Source organism: Scyliorhinus canicula, chromosome 7, assembly GCF_902713615.1.
Source record: "Scyliorhinus canicula chromosome 7, sScyCan1.1, whole genome shotgun sequence".
Taxonomy (NCBI): Eukaryota; Metazoa; Chordata; class Chondrichthyes; order Carcharhiniformes; family Scyliorhinidae; genus Scyliorhinus; species Scyliorhinus canicula.
In genome coordinates, this window is record NC_052152.1 from 134,592,582 (window position 1) to 134,619,279 (window position 26,698).

Sequence of the window (26,698 nt, forward strand, 5' to 3'; positions counted from 1 at the left end):
TGCTCTTTTGGAGGGTTGGTGTAGACCGATGGGCCGAATGGTCCCCTTCTGCATTGTCAGTCTATCCAGTCGATAGCTGAACTGCACAGTGGGAATATCTCAATTTCAATCCCTACATTCTGACTCAGCTGTGATATGCCCCATAGCTGAATAATCTGTCAAAGCTCACACATGTCAATTGACTACTAGATCATCAAAGTCTAGGCTCACCAACACCACTCCAGCAAGGAGAAAATGCCTTTAGAAGGGACAGATACAAAACTGTCAAAAGAGAAATCCAGAGCAGGCAGGTTCTTCTTGCCCTCTTTTGAAGGCACATAATTTTGTAAAAGGTTTTAGGAACATCAGTAGCCATCTGGCACCTCATTTTAAGTGGCCACATCTTAATAATAATAATAATTTTGTGGAAGCCTATCCAGCAAGTATAGTATAACTTAGTTTTACCCCAGTTCAGTCGGTCATTCAACCCAACAGGTCTTTGCTGGAGATGATGCTCCATACAAGCCACCTTCTCTCCCATTTAATCAAATTCCCATTTACAGTTCCATGCTTTTCTTCTTTATGTGTGTACATGTGTGTAATTTTGCGGGATGACGGCATCTTCCCGTAACAGCCTCCCCGAACAGGCACCGGAATGTGGCGACTCGGGGCTTTTCACAGTAACTTCATTTGAAGCCTACTCGTGACAATAAGCGATTTTCATTTCATTTCTTTACCAAAATTCACTAGACTCTGGGGTGGTCCTGGCGGATTGCAAATTAGCAAACATGACACCACTGTTTAAAAAAGGAGGTAGGCAGAAAGCGGGTAATTATAGGCCAGTGAGCTTAACTTCGGTAGTAGGGAAGATGCTGGAATCTATCATCAAGGAAGAAATAGCGAGGCATCTTGATGGAAATTGTCCCATTGGGTAGATGTAGCATGGGTTCATAAAGGGCAGGTCGTGCCTAACTAATTTAGTGGAATTTTTTGAAGACATTACCAGTGCAGTAGATAACAGGGAGGCAATGGATGTGGTATATCTGGATTTCCAGAAAACCTTTGACAAGGTGCCACCCAAAAGGTTGCTGCATAAGATAAAGATGCATGGCATTAAAGGTAAAGTAGTAGCATGGATAGAGGATTGGTTAATTAATAGAAAGCAAAGAGTGGGGATTAATGGGTGTTTCTCTGGTTGGCAATGGTAGCTAGTGGTGTCCCTCAGGGATCAGTGTTGGGCCCACAATTGTTCACAATGTACATAGATGATTTGGAGTTGGGGACCAAGGACAATGTGTCCAAGTTTGCAGACGACACTAAGATGAGTGGTAAAGCAAAAAGTGCAGAAGTCTGCAGAGGGATTTGGATAGGTTAAGTGAATGGGCTAGGGTCTGGCAAATGGAATACGATGTTGACAAATGTGAGGTTATCCATTTTGGTAGGAATAACAGCAAAAAGGATTATTATTTAAATGATAAAATATTAAAGCATGCCACTGTGCAGAGAGACCTGGGTGTGCTAGTGCATGAGTCGTAGAAAGTTGGTTTACAGGTGCAACAGGTAATTAAGAAGGCAAATGGAATTTTGTCCTTCATTGCTAGAGGGATGGAGTTTAAGACTAGGGAGGTTATGCTGCAATTGTATAAGGTGTTAGTGAGGCCACACCTGGAGTATTGTGTTCAGTTTTGGTCTCCTTACTTGAGAAAGGACGTACTGGCGCTGGAGTGTGTGCAGAGGAGATTCACTAGGTTAATCCCAGAGCTGAAGGAGTTGGATTACGAGGAGAGGTTCTGAAGACTGGGACTGTACTCATTGGAATTTTGAAGGATGAGAGGGGATATTATAGAAACATATAAAATTATGATGGGAATAGGATAGATGCGGGCAGGTTGTTTCCACTGGCGCGTGAAAGCAGAGCTAGGGGGCATAGCCTCAAAATAAGGGGAAGTAGATTTAGGACTGAGTTTAGGAGGAACTTCTTCATCCAAAGGGTTGTGAATCTATGGAATTCCTTGCCCAGTGAAGCAGTTGAGGCTCCTTCATTAAATGTTTTTAAGATAAAGATAGATAGTTTTTTGAAGAATAAAGGGATTAAGGGTCATGGTGTTCGGGCCGGAAAGTAGAGCTGAGTCCACAAAAGATCAGCCATGATCTAATTGAATGGAGGAGCAGGCTCGAGGGGCCAGTTGGCCTACTCCTGCTCCTAGTTCTTATGTTAAGTTCCTGCAGTGCATCCTGTAGATGGTACACACGGCTTCCACTGTTCAATGGTGGTGGAGAGATTGAATGTTTGTGGAAGGAGGAGCAATCAAGTAGGCTGCTTTGTCTTGTATGAAGTCGAGCTTCTTGAGTGTTGTTGGAGCTGCACTCATCCAGGCAAGTGGAGAGTATTCCATTACGCTCCTGACTTGTGCCTTGTAGATGGTGGACATCTGCTCTGGTAGCCACAGTATTAATATGGCTAGTCCAGTTCAGCTTCTGATCAATGGGAACCCCCAGGATGTTAATTGTGAGAGATTCAGCAATGGCAATGCCATTGAATATCATGGGGCTTTGGTAAGACCCTCTCTTGTCGGAGATGGTTATTGTATGATGCAAATGTAATTTGCCACTGGTCAGCCCAAGCCTGGTTATTGTCCGGACTTGCTGCATTTGGACACGGACTGCTTCATTATCTGAAGAGTCGTGAATGGTGCTGAACATTGTGCAGTCATCTGCAAACATCCCCACTTCTGACCTTATGATGTATAAGAGGTCATTGATGAAACAGCTGAAGATGGTTGAGCCTCGGACATTACCCTGAGGAACTCCTGCAGTGATGTCCCAGAGCTGAGATGATTGACCTCCAACCACCACAACCATCTTCCCTTGTGGCAGGTATGACCAACCAGAAAGTAATGACCCTGATTCCCAATGACTCTAGTTTTGCTAGGACTCCTTGATGCCATACTCGGTCAAATGCTCACCTCACCACTGGCATTCAGTGTTTTTGTCCATGTTAGAACCAAAACTGTAATGAGGTCAGGAACTGAGTGAACCTGGCAGAACCCAAACTGAGCATCTGTGAGCAGGGTATTGCTGAGTAAGTGACACTTGATAGCACTGTTGATGACTCCTTGATGGAGAGTAGACAGATACGGCGGTAATTGGCTGGGTTGGATTTGTCCTGTTTCTTGTGTACAGGACACACCTGGGCAACTTTCCACATTGCTGGGTAGATGCCAATGTTGTAGCTGTACTGGAACAGCTTGGCTGGAGGTGTGGCAAGGTCTGGAGCACAAGTTGCCAAAATATTGTCAGAGCCCATAGGCTTTGCAGCATCCAGTGCCTTCAGCCGTTTCTTCTAATCACATGGAGTGAATCGTATTGGTGAAGACTGACATCTGTGATGCTGGGGACCCCTGGAGGAGACTGAGATGGATCATCCGCTCGGCACTTCTGACTGAAGATTGTGGCGATTACCTCAGCCTTGTCTTTTGCACATATGTGCTGCGATCCTCCATCTTTGAGGAAGGAGATATTTGTGGAGCCTCTTCCTCCAGTGAGTTGTTCAATTGTCCACCACCATTCATGGCTGAATGTGGCAGGACTGCAGAGCTTAGATCTGATGTGTTTGTTGTGGAATCGGTTAGTTTATTACTTGCTGCTTATGCTGTTTGGCACACAAGTAATCCTGTGTTGTAGCTTCACCAGGTTGACACCTCATTTTTCGGTATGTCTGATGTTGCTCCTGGAATGCTCTCCTATAATAATCTTTATTAGTAATATTCTTTATTAGTGTCGCAAGTAGGCTTACATTAACAATGTTATGAGGTTACTGTGAAAATCCCCTAGTCGCCCGACTACGGCGCCTGTACAGGTATACTGAGGGAGAATTCAGACTGTCCAATTCACTTAACAAGCACTGCTGCCTCACAGCACTGAGTTCCTGGGTTCGATACTGGCCTTGGGTCACTGTCCAATGTGGAGTTGCACATTCTCTCTGTGTCTACATGGGTCTCACCCCCACAACACAAAAAGATGTACAGGGTAGGTGGATTGGCCCTGCTAAATTGCCCCTTAATTGGAAAAAAAAGAATTGGGTACTCTAAATGTCTATTTTTTTTTAAATGTTGTATTGGCTCCCACGACCACTGTACACACTTATAATACAAGTTCCGTTTACACTGGGGAACAAGGCAGGGGTGTCCGCTGTCCCTGATGCTTTTTGCATTGGTAATTAAGCCATTGGCAATGGCGTTTAGGGCTTCAATGGGGTGGAGCGGAAGAGAGGAGGGTTGGAGTATCGAGTGTCCCTGTTGGCAGAGGACTTGCTGCTGTATGTCACGGATCCAGTGGATAGTATGGATAGGATTAGGGGGATATTGAAGAGTTTGGAGCGTTTTCAGGGTATAAGCTTAATGTGGGAAAGAACAAGGTGTTCCTTGTCAAAGCTCGGATGCAGGGGAGAGGTTTGGAGAAGTTGCCATTTTGGCTGGTGAAGCCCAGTTTTCAATTCCTGGGAATAAGGGTGGCGCATAGTTGGACTCAGTTACATTAATTGAATTTGGCTAATTTGGTAAAGGATAAGAAGGACTTCAAGAGGTGGGATGTTCTTCTGCTTTCTTGGGCAGGGAGGGTCCATTAAAAAGTCTTTATTTTTTTTAAAAAAACATCTTTTTGCACACCAAAAGGTTGATTACAGCACAGATTAGGTTTGCAATTTGTGTGCCATTACGATCAACCACATTGAGAACTTCAAGCCACTCCTATATCAATGGACCAAAAGAGGTCCGATGAAGTATCCCAACCTAACTTCCTCTTTCAAATGCTGAATCGTCCAGTGGGCATTATTAGTATGGTGGTTTTTATTTCAAATTACATCACTTGCAATTCTTTTTGCTTTAATTGTCTGAGCAAACACTTGATGATCAGAGACCAAAATGGCTCACCTTAAAAATCCCTGCTACAGACAGTGTCAAGCTGGAGGTTTTAGAAACCAATAGGAACTCAGAGAAACACAGTCCAAATGCCAGAACGCCCCCTGCGGCCAACACAAACATCATATGCAGCAGATTTGATGTCTTGTGGTAACGAAACAGTTTCTCTGAGGCAGACAGGCTTAGTCCTTGGGAAAAGGGAAAATCCAAAATGTTAGTTGAGCACAGAGGACCAGCAATAGTCATCCAACTTTAATGTAAAATCATAGTTTTACACCAGAATACAATGAACAGCACAAAAATAGGCCATTCAGCTCATCTGGCTGTTTATGCTCCACTTGAGCTTGCTCCCACTCCCTATTCATCGAACTCTATCTGCTTATCCTTCTATTCTTTTTTCTCTAAGAGTTGTGAAATCTCTCCCCAATGAGTGGCAGAGGCCAGGTCATTGAATATTTTTAAGGCAGAGGTAGGTTGATTCCCTTGTTAGTCAAGAATCTAAGGGTCATGGGGTGGTGGACAGTATAGTTGCATTGAGGCCACAATCAGGTCAGCCATGATCTTATTGAATGGCACAGCAGACTCGAGGCGCCAACTAACCGACTTCTGCTCCTAATTCGTATCTTTGAATATTTTTCTCCTATATTTACTTAATTAGCTTTCTCAATACATCAATGCTATTCGCCTAATATTCTACCTACAGTAACAGGTTCCACATTTTAATTATTCTCTGGTTAAAGTTGTTTCTCCAAAATTCTCTATTAGATTTATTGGTGACGATCCTATATTTGTGTCTTCCAGTTTTGATCTACTGCACAAATAGAATATAGGTCTACCCTATCAAACTCTTCCATCATTTCAAAAATCTATGAACAGCACCAGGCCTGTTCAACATTTCCTAAGATGTATAACCTCTCACTTCTGGTATCATCCTTGTCGTTCCTTTCTGCATCTTCTCCAGTGGCTCTTTATCCTTTTAGAATATAGATCCACAAGGGCATCAAGGGTTATGATGGGTTGGCAGGCATGAAAGTGGCATTTAGGTCTCAATTAGATCAGCCTTGATCTTAATGAATTACAGAACAGGCTTGACGGTTCGAGTGGTTTGCACCTGCTCCTATTTCGGCATGGTGGTACAGTGGTTAGCACTGCTGCTTCACAGCTCCTGGGTCCCGGGTTCAATTCCAGCCTCGGGTGACTGTGTCGAGTTTGTACTTTCTCCCTGTGTCTGCGTGAATTTCCTCTGGGTGCTCTGGTTTCCTCCCACAGTCCAAAGATGTGCAGGTTAGGTGGACTGGCCATGCTAAATTGTCCCTTAGTGCCCAAAAGGTTGGATGGGGTTATTGGGGATAGGGTAGAGGCATGGGCTTAAGTAGGCTGCTCTTTCCAAGGTGCGGCGCAGACTCGATGGCTTCCTTCTGCACTCTTATGACAATCTATGACAAAAGAACAATTATCCACCTGGGGTCCTACCGTCTAGATCAGTGGTTCTCAACCGGGGTCCACATGGGGGTCCATGTAACATTACTGGGGGTCCACACAAAAAAAATACCGAATTAGGGGTCCACGGTGATATTTTAGTGGTCCATAGAGCAATTCTACTTCAGAACAATTGTTATTACTGAGAATAAAATTTTTACAGTAATCTACGCCATATTAAAGTACTAAAAGTAGAAATATTCATGTAGCTATGAATTTTTATGGCAATCAAGTAGAAGAAAAAAACTTTACATTTGACAGTGTCGTAAATTTAAAGTTACCTAGAACAAACGGAGGTGAAAATCACCCATCTTTTCTCAGGTAGCAGGCAGCGACCTTAGATGTTTGTTTTCATGATGAATATTCACCTTTCTCTCTCTCTCTCTCTCTCTCTCGCACTGACAAAGGTCAAAGAGAGATTATAATCTATCTAATTTACCTTGAGGGCTGAAGGGGCTCAGAACCAAAAAGGTGCATTTGCTGTGGCCCTAATTGTCCCACTAATCTCCCTTGGGATTCATAAACTTATGGGTGAAGAGAATATGCCTTGCTTTGCCTGGAACGCAGTTTTCATATGTTTAATAAAGTTCATAGTTCGATTCAAACTATTTTTCTTTCAGATTTTTCATCCTAACTCAAGTTATGAATAACATTTCTTTACAGGAGACCCTCATTGAATTACAAAGTGATGAAATATTGCACGCAAAATTCAAAGATGGGAAGCATAATATATGGAAAACAAATGACACTGCTAAAAAGTACCCACTACTCTGGGATAAAGCACAGCTCTACGTTATAGCTTTTCCATAATCTTACCTTGTTGAATCAGGATTTAGTCGTGTTTTTCACTTATTATCAAAAGCTCGTAATAGACTCGACATTGTGAAAAAGGGTGATCTTCGACTATCATTGACCTCGATGGAGCCGAATATAAAAAAACTCGCTGAGCAGCATCAACCACAGGGATCTCATTGAATAAATCTGCATTTTTTTCTTAATTACTCACTATGGGGGTCCACAAAAAAAAATTAAGAGGAAAAGGGGTCCATGGGTTAAAAAAGGTTGAGAACCACTGGTCTAGATAAACACCGCCCACCCCCTCCGCGCCCCCTGCCAAATGATTCTTTTGTTTAATACATTTAGTTATTCAGATTAAAACAATAACATGGCTTTGAGGTGTTGCGAGACGTGTTTTTTTAAACATTATAAAACTAACAATTTATGACACTTCATGCAGAGTTTCAAAAGCAAACACACAAAGTTGCGCTGAGACAACTTAAGCCATAGCAATCCCCTTAGGCAAGGTTGGCATGTCCATAGAATCCCTATAGTTCAGGAGGAGGCCTTTTGGCCCATTGAATCTGCACCAACCCTCCGAAAGAGCACTCTTATCTTAGCCCACTCCCCCGCCCACTGATTAGTGAGCTTCATTTGGTCCTTGCTGTTCTTTGCTGATTCCTACAGAGTATCGGTTACCATGTCAACAAAACAATCAAACATACCTTCATTGAACAGAAACAGTGGGAATAGGCCGACGAACATCAGTGGCTGGAGATGGTACATTGTGTCAATGGGATTCTGTAAACCTGAGCAAGACAGATTGAAAGTTTAGCTATTTTGTCACACCTTAACATTTCTTGGAAAACTGAAAAAGCAAATATCTACTGCAAATGGTTTAATAGCCAAAAACGTGAGGAAAAGAAAGGAAAATAATAGTCATCACACCAACAACAATTACAAATATTCTGGAGGGCAGTAGGCATGACCCAATCATGCTCTGCCCCATAAGTGGAAATTGTGCATGCAGGGGAGGGGGTATCGTTTCCATTGAAACGTGCCTGTCAAATCAAGAGACTTTCCAACTTGAGCTTCCTGCCTCCATGGCAAAAATCCAGTCTTTAGAATATTCTGATAGAATGCAGATTCAAGTTGTAATAATTCAATTTCCTATTCTTCTGCCCATTCCCCCTCCACCCATCCCCAGCATCCCAGTACATATGGGCCAGGTAAATTCCAAAAGGGCTCCAATTCATTTCAGTGACAAACCAGTTATCAGTCACATTTTAGAAGTAGTGCACGGTCATTCATTCTACCAACGATCTACCAAAAAAGAAAGCATAATTGTTTTCATTGTTACCAGCTGAATTATGCTAGTTTGTCAGGGTCAAGCAGAGTCTCACTTTGAGACCCGATTCAACTGAAGCCTGACCTAGTTTACAATCTATTTCAATGACTTGCTAAACTTGCTGATGACACAAAGGTAGAGAGGTGAATAGGTTGTGAAGAGGACATAATGGGCTGGATTCTCCGATTTGGAGACTATGTCCTGATGCCGGCATGGGAACAGTGGCGTTTTACAACCGGAAAAACGACGCAATACGGCCACTGAGCCTCCGTCCGGGGGGGGGGGGGGGGGGGCGGGCTAGCAGGCACGCAGCGTAGAGCACCCGGCTCTATCTGCGACACGGCCGGAGAATTGGCAGGTCCGTGGCCGCGCATGGCGGTGGCAACATGGTGCCATCCAAGAGTTTACTGTTTTGGAGGGAGCTGAGCATTGCAAAATTGGCGCCGCCACCGATTTCGGCGCCAACATGGATTCTCCGGCCAATCACCAAACACGATTTCGGCATCAGAGACCGGAGATTCCCACCGAAGGAGTCTACAAAAGGAATACAGATAGTTCAAGTGAGTGGGCAAAAAAATTGGCAGATGTATATAATGTGTGAAAATGTCAACATCCCGCTGGCACGGTACTCCACCAGCCCCATGGTGGGGCAGCCCGGAGAGTCTGGGGGCAACGGAGGAGACATGTGGGAGCATCGGTCTGGTCCCCAATCTGTAATAATCACCGGTTTGCCCCGGGAAGTATGGATGGGGGGGGGTTGCGGATATGGCGTTTAGCAGGGATTGAGAGGATGGGGACATGTTTATAGAGGGCAACATTCCGAGTTTGAGGGCACTGGAGCAGAAGTTTGGGTTGGCGAGGGGGAGCAAATTCAGGTATCTACAGGTGTGGGACTTCCTACATAAAGAGGTGTCAACCTTCCGGCTCCTACCGCTAAGGGGGATTCAGGACAGGGTACTTTCCAGAGGGTGGGTAGGAGAAGGGAGCTCTGACATTTACAAGGAACTTATGGGGTCAGAGGAGATGCAGACCGAGGAGCTGAAGCGCAAGTGGGAGGAGGAGCTGGGAGAAGAGATAGAGGATGGTCTATGGGCGGAAGCGTTCTGAACATGGCCGAAGCTTAGGGGATTTTGGCAGGGGTTTGCAGATGTCATGTACACAGTGTTAAAAACAAGGCTGGCGCTGAGTCCAGAGGTGGCGATTTTCGGGGTGTCAGAAGACCCGGGAATCCAGGAGTAGAAAGGGGCAGACGTTCTATCCTTTGCTTCTCTGGTAGCCCGGAGATAGATACTATTAGCATGGTGGGACTCAAAGCTCCCGAATTCGGACATCTGGCTATCGGACATGTCTAGCTTTCTCTGTTTGGAGAAAATCAAGTTAGCCTTGAGAGGGTCACTGTTTGGGCTCGCCCAAAGGTGCAACCGTTCGTTGACTTCTTCGCGGAAAATTAATCATCAGCAGAAGGGGGGGGGGGGCTTCGAGTAGGGGGTTAATAAAGGTGGGACCTGTAAGAAAGGGAGATAGATTTTTCTCAATGTTTATAGTTTCATGTACATTGTTTATTTTGTTAACACCAAAAATACTTCAATAAAATGTTTATTAAAAAAAAAATGTCAACCTGTCCACTTCGGCAATTTAAATGGAAAGATTGCAGAACTCCCGAGGTACAAAGGGATCTGATTGTCCTGCACGTGAATCTGAAAAGGTTGGTATGCAGGCACAGCAAGTGATTAGGAAGGTAAATTAATTTTGGTGCTTATTGGAAGGGACAATCAAGTAAAAAGGAAGGAAAATTTTATTACTGTAGAGAAGACATGGGTCGACCATATCTGGAGCCTGTGTACATTTTTGGTCTCCTTATTTGAAAATGGATATATTTGCATTAGAAGAAATTCAGAGAAGGTTCACTGTGATGAAAGAGTTATCTTATGAGGAAAGGATGGACAGGCTGGGCCTGTATCCATTGGGAGTCCAGAAGATTGAGAGGTGATCTCATTGAAACATACAAGATCCTGAGGGGATTTGATACGGTGGATACCAAGGGAATGTTTCCCCTTTTGGGGGAGACTAGAACTAGGGGACGCAGTTAAAAAATAAACTTAATAAAAGATTTTTTTTCCTCTCAGATGGCCCTGGGTCTGTGGAATTCTCTTCTCCATAGATCACGGGAGGCAGCATCGCTAAGATCACTGGAGGCAGCATCGCTGAATATTTTTAAGGCTGAATTAGATAGATTCTTGATTAACAAGGGAGTCAAAGGGAATAGAGTGGTAGACAGGAAGGTGGGGTTGAGGCCACAATCAGGTCAGCCGTAATCTTATCAAATGGCAGAGCAGGCTCGTGTTGTCCTCGGTGTTCCTTAATGAATATGACAAAACAAAACAGATTATCTGGTCATTATCACGTTGCTGTATGTGGGAGTTTGTTATGTGCAAATTAGTTGCTAGGTTTCTATTTTACAATGTGATTACTCTTTTAAAAAGTGCTTTATCGGCTATAAAGTACTTTCAGATGTCTAGTGGTCATGACAGGCACTATTTAAATAAGACTTTTTTCTTTCCTTTTACAGCATACGGATTTTGAATTCACTGTTTAGCTCCCTAGTGGCTTAGCCCCTCCCTCCAATATATTGTGCCAGTTAGTACCCATGTTGAACACAAAAGTAACGTTGCTGTGGTCCCAGATGACCGTAGGCTGCTTTCCTTTTTGTGCAGATGCCGGCGTTGGACTGGGGCGAGCACAGTAAGAAGTCTTACAACACCAGGTTAAAGTCCAATAGGTTTGTTTCAAACACTAGCTTTCGGAGCACTGCTCCTTCCTCAGGTGAATGAAGAGGTATGTTCCAGAAACATATATATAGACAAATTCAAAGATGCAAGACAATGCTTAGAATGCAAACTTGTGCAGGTATTTAAGTCTTTAATTACCTGGATCTGTAAAGACTTAATTACCTGCAGATGCTCGCATTCTAAACATTGTCAATTTGAATTTGTCTATATATATGTTTCTGGAACATACCTCTTCATTCACCTGAGGAAGGAGCAGTGCTCCAAAAGCTAGTGTTTGAAACAAACTTGTTGGACTTTAACCTGGTGTTGTAAGACTTCTTACTGTGCTTTCCTTTTTGAGAGGGAGAGCTGACTGGTGGTGGTGATTTAACCGGAGAATCACACCACAAACCAGCTGTCCAGCCAATCGCGCTAAACTGTCCCTGTGTTGAACATAGAGGAGCGGTTGGTCACTATGAGGAAAAAGGTTTTGCACACAAACAGAAAAAGCACACAGCAAAGGCACACAATATTACACACAGTTCAACCCATCCACAAAATCCCACCACATAACTACACAGGGACTCTGTCCCACTCAAAAAAAAGGTGTAATACCTGTACTGATATTCGACATTACCTAGTTCTGCTTTCTGGGTAATAATCTGTATCAGCGTCCACCGTATCCCTCCAAGGAAGGATGCAACCAACACCAATATGAATCCCTCCATGTTAAATTGGGTTGACTTATATGTAAACATGAAGAGGCCTCCAGCTATTAACAAGATTACCATGATCAACCATGGCCGCTGGGAAAAAAAAGACAACAAATTATTCAATAAACAAGTGCAAACAATTAAGTAGGTTACCACTCATTAAAGTAACGAGACAATGTTCACATCCAAAACACACTTTCAGGAAACAGCTAATTAGTTTGTCCGAGGTCCTGCAAAGGTGGAAGTCTAAGGTCATTAAGGAATTCCATGAGCGGTTGTACAGGTCAGAGCCACTGGGGGAGGCCGGGAGATGTAGAAATTTCTAGATGGGCTGGAGTAACCGAGGTTAAGGGATGGGGACAGGGCTACATTAGAAGGGGTGATAGTGGAGCAGGAGATAAAAGATGTGATTTGGAGGATGCAGTCGGGGAAACTGGCAGGGCCGGGTTATTTTCCGGTGGAATATTATAAAAAATTCAAAGGTAAGCTGGTACCGCTGATGATGAGGATGTTTGAGGAGGAGGCGATAGGGAAGGGGGTGTTACCACAAACTTTGGGGCAGGCATCGATTTCCCTATTACTTAAGAAAGACAAGGATCCGACGGAGTGTGGGTCGTATAGACCCAAATCACTTTTAAACGTGGATGCAAAGATATTTTTTTTTCATAGAATTTACAGTGCAGAAGGAGGCCATTCGGCCCATCGAGTCTGCACCGGCTCTTGGAAAGAGCACCCTACTCAAGGTCAACACCTCCACCCTATCCCCATAACCCCACCCAATACTAAGGGAAATTTTGGACACTAAGGGCAATTTATCATGGCCAATCCACCTAACCTGCACATCTTTAGACTGTGGGAGGAAACTGGAGCACCTAGAGGAAATCCATGCACACACAGGGAGGATGTGCAGACTCCGCACAGACAGTGACCCAAGCCGGAATTCAACCTGGGATCCTGGAGCTATGAAGCAATTGTGCCACCCACAATGCTACCGTGCTGCCCTGAATATTGGCGAGGGTACTGGCAGGTAGGCTAGAGGAGTGCCTCCCGAAGGTGATAGGTAAAGATCAGACGGGGTTTGTGAGAGTGAGGCAGCTCTTTTCGAACATTAGGAGGGTACTGAACGTGGTTATGGCACCGGCAGAGGGGAAGGTAACAGAGGTGATTGTGGCATTGGACGCCGAGAAAGCGTTTGACCGGGTAGAATGGGGGTATTTGATGGCAGTTCTGGAGAAGTTTGGGATTGGACCAAGATTTGTGGACTGGGTAAAGCTACTGTACAAGGAGCCGAGGATGAGCGTCCACACAAATAACATCAACTCGGAATACTTTCCTCTCCACCGTGGGACTAGGCAGGGATGTCTTATGTCCCCCCTGTTGTTTGCACTCGCGATTGAGCCATTGGCCATCATATTAAGAAGTTCAGGGGTATGGAAAGGGATAGGGCGGGGGGCGATAGAACATAGGGTGTCCTTATATGCCGATGACTTGTCATTGTATGTGTCGGAACAGTGTGTGTCAATAGGGGAAATACTGGAGCTACTTCGGGTGTTTGGGTCTTTTTCGGGGTACAAATTAAATCTCGACAAGAGTGAATATTTTGTGGTGTCTCGGTCGGGGGGCTTCCATTCCGTAGGACAGGGACTCACTTTAGATACCTGGGCATGCATGTTGCTCGGGATGGGGGGGGCTCCGTAGCTACAACATTTCCACTTTGGTGGGGAGGATGAAAGCTGATCTGGCAAGGTGGGATGGTCTCCCTCTATCACTGGCGGGCCGAGCACAGGCAGTTAAAATGAATGTGTTGCCGCAATTCCTGTTTATTTTCCAATGCCTGCCGATTTTCCTGCCAAAGGCATTTTTTGGAGAGATTGAAGGGATGATTACCTCGTTCATATGGGGAGGGAAGTTGGCCAGAATTAGAAAGGTGCTACTACAGAGTGGAAGGCAGGCAGGGAGTTTGGGTCTTCCGAACCTTATGTATTATTACTGGGTGGCGAATGTGGAGAAGGTACGGAGCTGGGTCAGAGGGGTTGACTTCCAATGGGTCAGAATGGAGGAGTGTTTGTGGAGGGGGTCGGGATTGAAGGCGCTAGAAACAGCGTCGCTCCCGACGGCCCCGTGGAGATACTCGGTGAGTCCAGTAGTAATAGCTTGGTTGAGAATTTGGAGGCAGTTTCGCCAGCACTTTGGGTTGGGGGCAGGTCAAGGGAAATGCCGATTCGGGGGAACCTTAGATTTGAGCCAGGAGAGTGGGACGGAAATGTTCGGAGATGGGAGGAGAAAGGATTTAGGACACTAAAAGATTTGTTTCTTGGGTGTCTGTTTGCAGGATTGAAGGAGCTGGGAGTGAAGTATGGGCTGGAGCAAGGGGAAATATTGTGATACATGCAGGTTTGAGACTTTGCCAGAAAGGAGATACACAGCTTCCCATGTTATGGGTCAGGGTTTAGAGAATCCCAAAGTGTATCATGGAGTTCACCTGACCCACAATTTTTAATAGATTGTGGTATGGGGAGCACACGGCTCACTCTACAGGTATGGACGAGTATTTTTTTTAAAACAAAACAATGTTTATTCTATGAACTCATGTTTATCTTTTTAAAACAAACAGTGAATATCTTAGCAACCATTAATTCAAATGCACTCCCCAAAGAATACAACACTAAGTAATCTGTATGCTGTTCTTTTAACATCCAAAAGACTTAACAAACCTCTAAACAGAAGCACATCAGGGTTTACATTCAATACTGAAACCTTTTACAATTCTGGGTTCACCAAATGATCCATAGATAGTCTTTGGAAGGCAGAGATCAGCAGTGCAGCTTGTTTTTTAACTTCAGATGCAACTCATTGAAAAACACAGACACACCAAAGCTTTTTCTCAAACTGAAACTAAAAAGCAGAAGTAGAGCTCAGCTCCACCCACACTCTGACATCACTCCAGTAACATGAGCAGCCCAATTTCTTAAAGGTACATTTCTTAAGCACCCATTTCTTAAAGGTACTCTCACATGACACCCAGTAGAGCCAGCTTCCACATTGCTGGAGGAAGTGCTGACGACAGGGGGACTGGAAAAGGTGGTAGTATCGGCGGTTTACGGGGCTATTTTGGAAGAGAAGGCGCTGCTGGAAGGGTTCAAGGCAAAGTGGGAGGAAGAGTTGGGAGAGGGTATGGAGGAGGGGTTCTGAGGTGCTCCGGAGGGTGAACGTCTCCACCACGTGTGCGAGGTTGGGGCTGATACAGCTAAAGCTGGTATATAGAGAACACCATACAAGGGCGGGGATGAGCCGGCTCTTTGAGGGGGTAGAAGATGTGTGTGAAAGTTGCCGGGGGGGGGGGGCTGCAAACCACGTTCATATGTTTTGGTCCTGTCCAAAGCTGGAGGATTACTGGAAGGCGTTTTAAAAACTAATCTCTAAAGTGGTGCACGTGAAAGTGGGCCCAGGCCCTCGGGAGGCCATATTTGGGGTGTTGGACCAGCCAGGGTTGGAAATGGGTGTTGTAGCCTTTGCCTTGTTGATTGCCCGAAGGCGGATCCTGTTAGAGTGGACATCAACCTCTCTACCCTGTGCCCTGGCGTGGCGGGGGGGCCTGCTGGAATTCTTGACTCTTGAGAAGGTCAAATTTGAACTGAGGGGAAGAATGGAGGGTTCTCCAACTCATGGGCTTTATTCATTATGCACTTTTGAGAATTGGATCACATCAAAATTTAGGTTGTGGAGAGGACCACTGTATGGGGTAATGGTGACTATGGGTGATTCCTGATTCCTTTTCATCATTTGTTTATGTTAACTTGCGGGCTAATGTTTGGGGGATCGTTGTTATTGATATGGGGATTGACATTACATTCATGACTGATTATTGTTTATTATTGGGTGTAAACTTGGGAGAAAATGTGAAAGAGGAGAACAAAAATATATATTTTTTTTAAAAAGATAGACAGTTGCACGCTAGAGGCCTTCCACAACCAATGAACACCATAAGGACTGGAGGGTACTAGGAACAATTTTCTAATGTTGTTCTATAAGGATCCTTTTACTTTGTTCAAAATTATAAAGGAATTTTAAAAAAAACATTTTCTGCCATTTAAAAAAAAAATTAGGTTACTCAAATTTGGATACTAGATCAAATATTCATGAAATCCATTAAAGAAAACAATGTCGAGTGATATTGAGCCAAATGTGTCTGGAGGTGATTGTCATTATATGACAGGACTGCCAAGAAACTATGCCCTTGGTGCATTCCATATCTTCTCTTTTCATCAGCCTGATATCAGAATAGCAAGGTCAGGGTCTACTGACAATTGGCACGGAGATCTCCAAGGTTACTCAGCAGGGCAGTCTCCACCTGCAGCAACAGCCAGTTAATAATAAAGTTATGCCGTCATACTCCACAAGGCAACAATAAAAGTGTGTTGCAAGAATTGCTCCTATAATTTCATGTAAACCTGTTCAGAGTTACTGATCATCATGTGGGACATAAAATTTCATAAGTGACACTGCACAGGGTTACGTAGAATATATGGTACAGAAACAGGCCATTTGGCCCAACCAGTTCATTCTGATGTTAAGTGCATCTATATTATTCACTTCAACCACCCCCTTTTTTTAATAAGCGTGAGCAGCAATCAGCAGGTCAGGCTGAATGTCGCAGTGGTTAAATGGAGCTCTCCGCTGAATTTTGTCAGGGGGCAGTCTTCAGTCATGTGACTCATTGATTGGTGGGCACCGCAGCTGCAGTCTGGATTCACTGTAAGGCTTCACTTCTGTCAATTTGCTACACAAAGGTCTCAGCCAGTGCAGAAACGACTGAGTGCCCAATGTTGGCTTGGCATGTTGAAGCCAGGTGGGCGGGCTGTGGGATCTGTGATGAGTAAATTTTTTAAAAATTATGTATTTTTATTAAGAGTTTCTCCACTTTGACAAATAACGCAACAAACACTCAAAACTGGGACCATACAGCATAAATACTTCTGTGGACATGAATACAGCAAAAGACAGGATTAAACCCGGTGCCCCCGTTTATGCCAAGAAAATTGGTGAACGGATCAACTGGAGAATGAGGGAAAAGAGGATAAAGGCATGAAAACATGGTAAAAATGGTGCACAACTTCACATGTAGTGATCACATGTAGCAATTGCTCGAACAATAAAAGAAAATATAGATTAGGATTTTTGCGCCCCATTCGGGTGTGCACCAAAACATACCTCTCTCAATTCCAATTATACCAGAGGCACTAATGACACTTTATAACGGATTTTCCTCAGGTAAGAGACCAGTCTGTACCTTTGCAAGATCCGGTCGACATTTCTTTAACCCCAAAATAAAGAAACACAAAGTTCTAAGGGAATATCTTACATATAATCATCATATGCAACAAATCCCCAAAATCGATACAGTATAGAATGATCATCATTCCACATATATACACACACATACCCAGAGAAGACCAGCAAATGTTCATACAATTAGTTCATATTGTAAATGATGTGGTCAGCGTCTCCCTTCATATGGAAAATGAAAGGATAAAAGGGTACCAAAAAGTTTAGCAGATTGCAGGATAAAGCCACAAACACAAGGCCCTATGGTGTAAGCCCTACTCCATAAAGCAACCGAGGATTTTTACACCATGCCAAGCCTCGCATCACAACAGACCTTACCTCTTTCCATCCAAATCAGAGGTACCGTTCAGGCCCTGCCTCCCCAAAAAACATATACCGTTTTCCACCAAGGAAACCCCACCAAGGAGAAGAATCGTCAAGACACCACATTAACAAGATACCTCGGGGAAAAATACACCTCACGACAGGTTAAGGGACCACCCCCCCCCCCCCCCCCCCCCCCCCCCCTCTCCAAATCCAGTTAGAACATTCAGAGCCTGTATCAGCACCTCACCTACCTAAATAAAAGAGCAGAAACCTCAGAGAGAGAGACATCCAACATGGTCTGGCAATGTACACATTCAGGGAAAAGATACCAGGAACAGAACAGCATGACCTCAAATAAACAAGATACTGCACCTCTTCTCCAGGATACGATCTGTCTGCACCTTTATAGGAGGCAAGCAAGGATTTCCTGGTCTCAAAATAACAAAGAAAAACACAATACTAATAGATCTAACCCACAATGAGGACTAATTCTATTATATCAACCACTACCATACTAACCCACCTACCCATCATCCAACTGTGGCGCAACTCATCTTACCTATAAAAAGAGGTATGTCAAAAAACTGTACTCCCTCAATGTAAAAGCACAGATGACAGACAAAAAAAGACAGGTAAATACTGATGAGGACTAAGAGGACAACCCCTCTTCTCATACAGCATGATTTTCACAGAATAACAGGATAACATACACCCTTGTCAGGATAAAAGACAGTAACACGAAAATAGGAGTAAAATCAAAGGGAACAAAGTTCAGGATTAATAATGAATTGCAGAATAAGATAACCTCCATGGAGCTTGGAAAGGCAGGATCGTCGAGCAACAATCAGGATCTACCCAGAGTTTCTCTGAAGTCCCCGTACCTCTGCCATGTTGTGGTCCTGGAGCCCTGGTAAAGAGTCACCTAGGCCCTGGTAGGTAGGTGACAAAGACCCGTCTTGTCCAGCCGCCTTCAATCCTTCTCGATGAACACCGAGGACAAGACAAAGCAAGACCAGTGGTTGGGGTCTCCGACCAACCCCAGGCCTTGAAGACCGGATACAGTGTGCTGCTCCATCAAACTCAAAATGCCTAGCCTTCAAATCGCACTATGAAAGCATGGCAGCCAGTTCTCAAATTCAGCCAGGAGTTCATTCTCAGCTCTCCTTGGGAGACCGGGCGCAGAGATACTCTTTCTCTGGCCCCATCTCCCCGAATCAACAAGGATATTGGACATACCATGCAGAAGGATTTCTAAGGGCTGAAGGCACCCCCCCCCCCCCCCCCCCCCCCCCCCCCCCCCCCGGCACCCTTGAGGAAACTGCCCTAGCGACTGACAGGATACTCCTCTCCGTTTTATCTTGTTCCAATGCGTCAAAATCCTGGAACTCCCTCCCTAACAGCACTGTGGGTGTACCTACACCTCAGGGACTGTAACAATTCACAAAGGGCAACTAGGGATGGGAAACAAATGCTGGCCTAACCAGTAACGCCCACATCCCATCAACGAATATAAATGAAATCTCCGTCCTTATGTGATTTGGGGGGGGGAGGGGGCTGGAAGGGGGCTGGAAGCCAGGGGAGTCAAGCTGATAGGAGGGTACCCGAGATGATATGCATTGTTGTGTTGAGCGAGGCATCTACAAGACTGGTGTGGGATGAGTTGTACCATACTGCTGCACAGTACTCTTCAGTTGAGTAAACAATGTCAAGAGCTGAGGTCCTTGCGATTTGAGCATCTTCACCCCAGGAAGAGCCAGCAAGTTTGCGGAGGAGGTTGTTTCATGTTTTGATCTTTGGTGCCGTCTTGGTCATACTTTTTTTTGTATGTCAGCAATCGCTCAAGATAAACAGCACAGGAGGCGGCGACACGGTGGCACAGTGATTAGCGCTGCTGCCTCACAGCACTAGAGACCCGGGTTCAATTCAGGCCTTGGGTGACTGTGTGGAGTTTGCACATTCTACCCGTGCCTGCGGGGTTTATTCCGGCTGTTCCAAAGATGTGCAGATTAGGTGGATTGGCCATGCTAAACTTGCCCCTTAGTTTCCTGGGATGTGCAAGTTGAGTGGGGTTACGGGGTTGCAGGAATAGGGTGTGATCCTGGTTAGGGTATTCTTTTAGGGTATTCTTTTAGATGGCTGGTGCAGACCCAACGGGCCAAGTGGCCTCCTTCTGCACTGTAGGAATTCTATGATTCTACGAAACACAAGATGTTTTCTGGATTCAGTCTCTTGCCATTCAAGATGTTGAGTTCCCTCTTGGCACTGGCATTGTGGAGGAGGAGGATTATACTTAAGACTGTTTTGTTGATGCTAGGTTGAAGGCACCATGTCTTACAGTAGTTGGCCAGCTTTGCAATGTCACTGTTTAGTGTTGCTTCCAATTTTGAAAATGTTTGAGCCTGAGAGGCACATCAGATATCGTCAACATAAATGAACTTACCCGATAGTGTTGGAGGCACTCCCTGTTATAGTGGGTTCCAAGTTCTCACTATTTTTTGGGTGAATAAGTTTCTTCTGAATTTATATTGGATTTCTTATTGGCTATCTTATATTGATTGCCTTTAGTTACCTCAAGAGGAAACATTCTCTTTACCTCAAGAGGAAACATTCTCTCTATAACTATTCTATCAAAACATTTCATCATTTTAAAGACCTCCTAAGTTGGCCATCCCTCAATCTTTATTTATTCCCCCCCCCCCCCTCCCCAGAGAAAAATGACTCAGCCTGTCAATTCTCTCCTGATATCCATATCCATAAATTTCAGGTATCATCTTTGCAAGTCCTTCTCCAGTGCCCCTATTTCCATTTTATAAAATGGCAAACGGATTTACAAGCAGTAATCTAAGTGTGATCTATCCAAGTTGAGCATAGCTTTTTTACTTTTCAATGCAATCCCTCTAGAAATGAAGCTAAGTGCTTGGTTTGTTTTTGTACGGTCTTACCAGCCAGTGATGCAACCTTTAATGATTCGTGTACTTAGTACTCAGAGATCCATTATTTGCAATTTAAATATATACAAACTATCTTTAAAATACACATCACAAAGGACAAGGAATGCTACCCTTAAGGCCCAAGTCTCACTCTTTATACAGTGTAAAAATGTCAATAAGCTCGCACAGCTCTTTTTATCAAACCAGTACCCCTGGCTACATGATACCCATTTTCACGCTGTGCAGTATCACCTCACCCTAGACACAGCATACCTTGAACACTAAATGCAGCTCATCCCAGCTTTAGAATCTACTCTCTTCTCATTGCCCAAAACCCTAAACACGCCTAGGTAAAGCAGCAATTTACTGCTCATAATGGCGGCACAGTGGTTAGCACTGCTGCCTCATAGCACCAGGGACTAGGGTTCAATTCCAACTTCGTGTGGAGTTTGCACATTCTCCCCATGGGTTTCTTCTTGGTGCTCCAGTTCCTCCCACAGTCCGGAGATGTTCAGGTTTGGTGGATTATGCCAAATTGCCCCTCAGTCCAAGGTCAGGTGGGGTACAGGGATAGGGTGGGATCGTGGGCCTAGGTAGAGTGCTCTTTCAGAGGGTCGGTGCAGACTCGATGGGCCCCTTCTGTACTGTACGGATTCTATGAATCTATGTTGTCTCTCCTAAGGGTGACAAAATGTAGCTTGGGTGACCACTTTAACAAACCTCTCCATTTTGTTTGCAAGTGTGACTGCGAACCTTCAATCATCTGTTATTTTAATTATCTGCTGCATTCCCATTCTGACTTCAGCCTCTTACACACTTTCAGTGAAGCTCAATGTTAGCTCAAAAAACAGCACCTCATCTTTCAGTTAGGCATTTTACAGCCTTCTCAACTCAACATTTTCAGTTCAGTTTTGGATCGTAGAACGCGATTTACCGGCCAAGTCCCCTAAACGCCAGAAGCCTCTTCTGGGATCCCTGATGGTCATGACGTCCTACGAGGTCTAAAGAGACGAGTACTGGTCCATACAAACTGGACCAGATGGATCGGCACCTGTGGATGGAGGGGCGGTTCACCCAGGCCATGGGAGACCCCTGGGTGGTCGGGACAGGGTAGGGTGCACCCTGGCTCTTCCCTGGCACCTGGGCACTGCCAAGGTGCCCAGGTGGCACTACCAGGCTGTATGGGGCATTGCCACGGTGCCCAGGTGGCACTACCAGGCTGTCAGGGGCACTGCCAAGGTGGGCCATGCTCATTAAGGCAGGTTGGGGGGGGGGGGGGGGGGAATGAAGGGAGGGTATGAATCGGCCTTCGAAAGGTTGGCGGGGGGTGAATCGGCGAGTCCTGAAAGGGGGGCTAGAAAGGGAGCATGGGGAGGCCTGAAAAGGGAGGGCTCTCAGCAACTCCATATCCAACTCTAATCCGGGTGTCCTCAATTGGGGGTGGTGTGGGGTAATGTGGGTGAGAGGGACCCTCGGACTTCACTTAGAGATCGTTTCAGAATGATAGCCCAATCTGTGAGGAGTCAGCCTCACTGACGAGTTCAGCTCCCCAGTGATGAAAACATTTCTAAGTGTGGGCTAGATCGGAGAGAAACTCCCCAAGACCCAAAAAAACGACTTGCGTGTGGTTAAATAGTAACGCTGATCTCACCAACAAAACCCAGGGGGAAAACACCCAGCCCAGGGGGAAAACACCCAGCCAAAGGGGCAGCACGGTAGCATAGTGGTTAGCATCAATGCTTCACAGCTCCAGGGTCCCAGGTTCGGTTCCCGGCTGGGTCACTGTCTGTGCGGAGTCTGCACGTCCTCCCCGTGTGTGCGTGGGTTTCCTCCGGGTGCTCCGGTTTCCTCCCACAGTCCAAAGATGTGCGGGTTAGGTGGATTGGCCATGCTAAATTGCCCGTAGTGTCCTAAAAAGTAAGGTTAAGGGGGAGTTGTTGGGTTACGGGGTTACGGGTATAGGGTGGATACGTGAGTTTGAGTGGGGTGATCATTGCTCGGCACAACATCGAGGGCCGAAGGGCCTGTTCTGTGCTGTACTGTTCAAAAAAAAAATCAAACCTGCCCGAAATGACACTGAGAAATGGTTCTGTTAAATCGCACATTATCTCTGCTCCTATTTGTGTTTTTGGGTGGCAATTGTTTGGTATGTATTCTACATTTTCTCATCAACAACTCATCTAGTCACTTTTTAAACTTTTGCATAATTTATTTGTTATGTCATTTATTCACAAACTTCTACAGATGTGCCATAGAGAGCACCCTATCGAGCTGCATTGCAGCTTGGTATGGCAACTGCTCGGCCCAAGATCGCAAGAAACTAGAGTGTGGTGAACTCAGCCCATCACATCACACAAACTTGCCATCCTACCATTAATTCTGTGTACACCTCCCACTGCCTCAGAAAGGCAGACAGCATTGTCAGAGACCCCTCACACGTATGCTTTGCCCTATTCCAATCGCTTCCATGAGGCAGAAGATACAGATGTCTGAAGACCCGCATATCCAGACGTAGGAACAGCTTCTTCCCCACAGTTACTAGACTCCTCAACGACTCTTCCTGGGACTGATCTGTTCCCTGTAAGAACACTATTCACGACGCCCTATGCTGCTCTTGTTTGGCCTTGTTCCGCACTGTAACCAATCACTATTTGTTGATGCACCACTGTCAATGTACTCTGTCGATTATTCTTTTGTCTGCTATGTACGTACTGTGTACGTTCCTTGGCCGCAGAAAAATACTTTTCACTGCACTTCGGTACATGTGACAATCAATCAATCAATCTGTGCTGTCTTCCACCCCATCACTGGCCTTCTCTTTTGCTTCTTTCCTTCCTCCTCAGTTTCACTACCTCTATTCTTGCTTGAAATCTATTACATTTCTGATTTTCCCATTCCTGATGAAAGGTTATAGATTTGAAACCCACTGAGGGTTTCCCGACGGCAGGAGGTGCATAGAACAGAAACCCTGTTCTGCTGGTCGTGCTGTTAACCAATAGCGGGCTGCCACCGTGAAACCCCCACCCCCCCCCTTTAACCTTGTTTCTCTCTCCACAGATGCTGCCTGACCTGCTAAGTATTCACAGCATTTCCATTCAGACTTCCAGCATCTACAGTATTTTGATTTTCTACAATGCAATGTTGCAGAGCTTATGCTTTACACGACCTGCTATTTTTGTGACCATTCACAGAGTAATATACAATCACCTATCCACATGCAGTTTTAAAACAAAAACTGTTCTTGGGCTCGGCCATTACTGAGGCCAGGATTTTCTTGCCCAGCCCTGGTGGCTGTCAAGAAGGTGGTGGTGGGCCTTCTTCTTGAATCCCTCCAGTCCCTGTGTTGTAGGTACACCCACGGGGCTATTAGGTGGGAATTACAGGGTTTTGACCCAGCGGCCATGAAGGAATGGCAATGCATGTCCAATTCAGATGACATGCGACGTGGAGGAGAATGGGGAGATGGTGGTTTTCCAAAGTGCCTGCAACCCTTTTTCCTCCAGTTGACAGGTTTAGGAGGTGCTGTTACAGCAATCTCTCAATAAGTTGTGTGGTACCCTGTAGAAAGCACACACTGCATTCACGGTGCACCCTGTCCTGGAGGAAGTGGACATTTAACATCGTGGATGGGAGGCTGGTGAAATGCACTGCTTTGGCCCTCCTCGAGTTCATCCTGCCTTCTGTTTATTTGAGATTAAAAATGAAAGGGTTAATTTGGACAAATTACCTTTTTCTATTCCTAAATGATTTAGGATTCAGCATCACTTTTTGACCCTTGACATCTGATGCCAGAGGAATGGAACACTACAGCATTATTTCAGGGTACTTTGTGGGTTGTCCAGGTTATGTGCCACATATGGATTCCTCCGACCACACAATCTATATGCTTGTTCAATCAGTAGAGATATGTATTGCTTAGAGTAAAAGTTGACCTATACAAAGTTAGCTGTCATTGCTACGGGGGAGGGGAGGGATAGAGTAACTTGATGCATGACCTCTGGGTGTGGAGGGGGGGAATAAAACTCAAAGAGTTCACACTTCTGATTATTATCCAGTAACCCCTGCTAGAATGTGTTGGAAGCCTGATTAAGGAGTCAGGAATGAGTCAACGAGACTATTCCGTCATGATAGAACAGCATGTCAGACCCATCACCATTAATGCTCATCCATGGAAACAGTCACCCAGCAAGGTGCTGGGGTCATGTCAATGCCCCTAGGACCATATTGCAGAACTTCCAGAAGGAAAAGGGAGAAAAATTAATGAAGGGCACATATACTGTGCTTCACATCCGCAATGCCTGTGTACCACCCCAAAGCTCCCACTAAAATCCAGATCAACTATTATCTCCTTGCCCCTAAATCACCATTCCAGAGGCCCCAAATCACACCATCTACAAGGTGCTCTACAAGGGCTACGGTGGAAGAATCAATCCAGTCTGGACTTTTAGGCTTAAGACACTTCCTCATAGCTACTAACCCACAAGATGTTCTCCCACCAAAGTATTCCATTTATTTTGTATAACAAAAACTAAGTAAATAAGATCAACTTAACTGAGGGTTAAATTAAGGAGGCAGTCCCAAAATGAAACTGCCTTAAACAGAAAGCAAATCACAAATTAAACTTAAGATATTAAATCAAAATGTGATTAACAGGGTCAATAGAATTAATAGTGCCCTTGCAGTGCCCGATGGGCACAGAAGGTCTTCGGGGTACCCGTGGACACCACATGCTCCCTCTTCAGGGAAACCCGACCACAAACGTAGCTGCGGAAGAGGGGCAGAAGCTGTGGAAGAGGGGCAGGCAGTCGGGTCAGACAACCGCTTTGATTGCTATCTGTATTTATAGGATAATCAATGTCACTCGGTTAACTAATAATTCCTTTAACAAGGCAATTGCCATACTCAGTGAATAATAGTACACTGACAATCTTCACCTCTGAACCGTGATCCTGTCCTTCTAGGTTGCACTGTATTTCTCCCCTACTCCCATCAATAACATGCATTTTCCTCTTTCCTCATCTATCATTTTATTTAAAATCAAGATCATGTCCGATTCAAGCTTGCAGTTAACTTCTCTTAGCCATTTCTTCCTATAGGCTTTGAAAACCTAAGTGTTCCTGATTTATGTTTGAAAACCTAAGTGTTCCTCAGTTCTTCAACAAAAGACTAATCTACCAATTTAGCACCTTTTATCACTTTTTTTATCACCTTTACATTAGGTTGGTTTCAGTAATGGTTTCAGTTCAAGTGGACAATCTTACCAATTCCTCCAATTTGAATACAACTGAAAAGAATAAAATAAATAAGATGGCTGTTGATTTGGTCATTGTGTATCTGAAATAAAGAAAGAGCAGCAATTAGAACCAATACAAGGAATAAGCGTACATAATCTCAGTTATAAGCCACTCAAACATGTGTTCAGCTGAGAAGTTTGTCACCCATCTGGAGACTGTGATGTTCTGGTAGATATTGGGACTATTCAGATCAGGGCAGTTGCAGATTCAACCCTTGGTTTTGGTTAGTTATTTCCTGAACTTCATGAAAGAGCAGGGAAAGTAGGTGTGCTTTTGGTGGAAGACCCAGTCAAACACAGTTAAGATTTTCAGAAGCATTTTACAGGAGGAGAGAGAGAGAGAGACGCAGAGTTTTAGATCAGGAAATCCAGAGTTCAGGCCCAGACAGCTGAAGACATGATCAGAGACAGGTACCAGCAATGCATAAGATCATAAAAATGCAAAAAGGTACCAACAAGCCAATTATTAAAAACCAGCCACATTCCTCCTCCAATCTGGGAGAAATAAATTAACATTAAACAGCATTGAATGGGGCAAGTTGGTCATTAGTGAGGATTATCAGAGTCCCATAAATCAGGGATTAGTTGAAAACCACATTACTAAAAGTTTAGGAAACTCCACAAACAAAAACAATTGATTAAGAGTAAAGTTATGCAAATACGTCAAATCATGTTGACAGTTCACAGATCTTCTATGTCATGAACAATGCCATTAGCAAAGGTGGGTGACTTACAGTGAGACTGTGATGAACAGGAAGCTCCAATTCGACAGTCCAATGTCTAAGGCAGTTACGAGGGCTGTAATATAAGGATTTTTTTTTTAATTCAGGAGAAAAAATT

The 26,698-nt window shown here is 44.7% G+C and overlaps 1 protein-coding gene across 2 annotated transcripts in view; it reads right to left on the minus strand.

Moving 5' to 3' along the window:
- slc35c2 (solute carrier family 35 member C2) overlaps positions 1-26,698 on the minus strand; it is a 64,837-nt gene that overhangs the window by 25,150 nt on the left and 12,989 nt on the right. For both annotated transcript variants that reach the window (XM_038802979.1, XM_038802978.1), the window contains exons 3-7: positions 26,593-26,656; positions 25,827-25,899; positions 11,908-12,076; positions 7,880-7,963; positions 4,911-5,086 (exon numbers count right to left, since the gene is read on the minus strand). In XM_038802979.1, the coding sequence (XP_038658907.1) occupies positions 4,911-5,086; positions 7,880-7,963; positions 11,908-12,076; positions 25,827-25,899; positions 26,593-26,656 (566 nt within the window). The remainder of the gene's footprint in view (positions 1-4,910; positions 5,087-7,879; positions 7,964-11,907; positions 12,077-25,826; positions 25,900-26,592; positions 26,657-26,698) is intronic.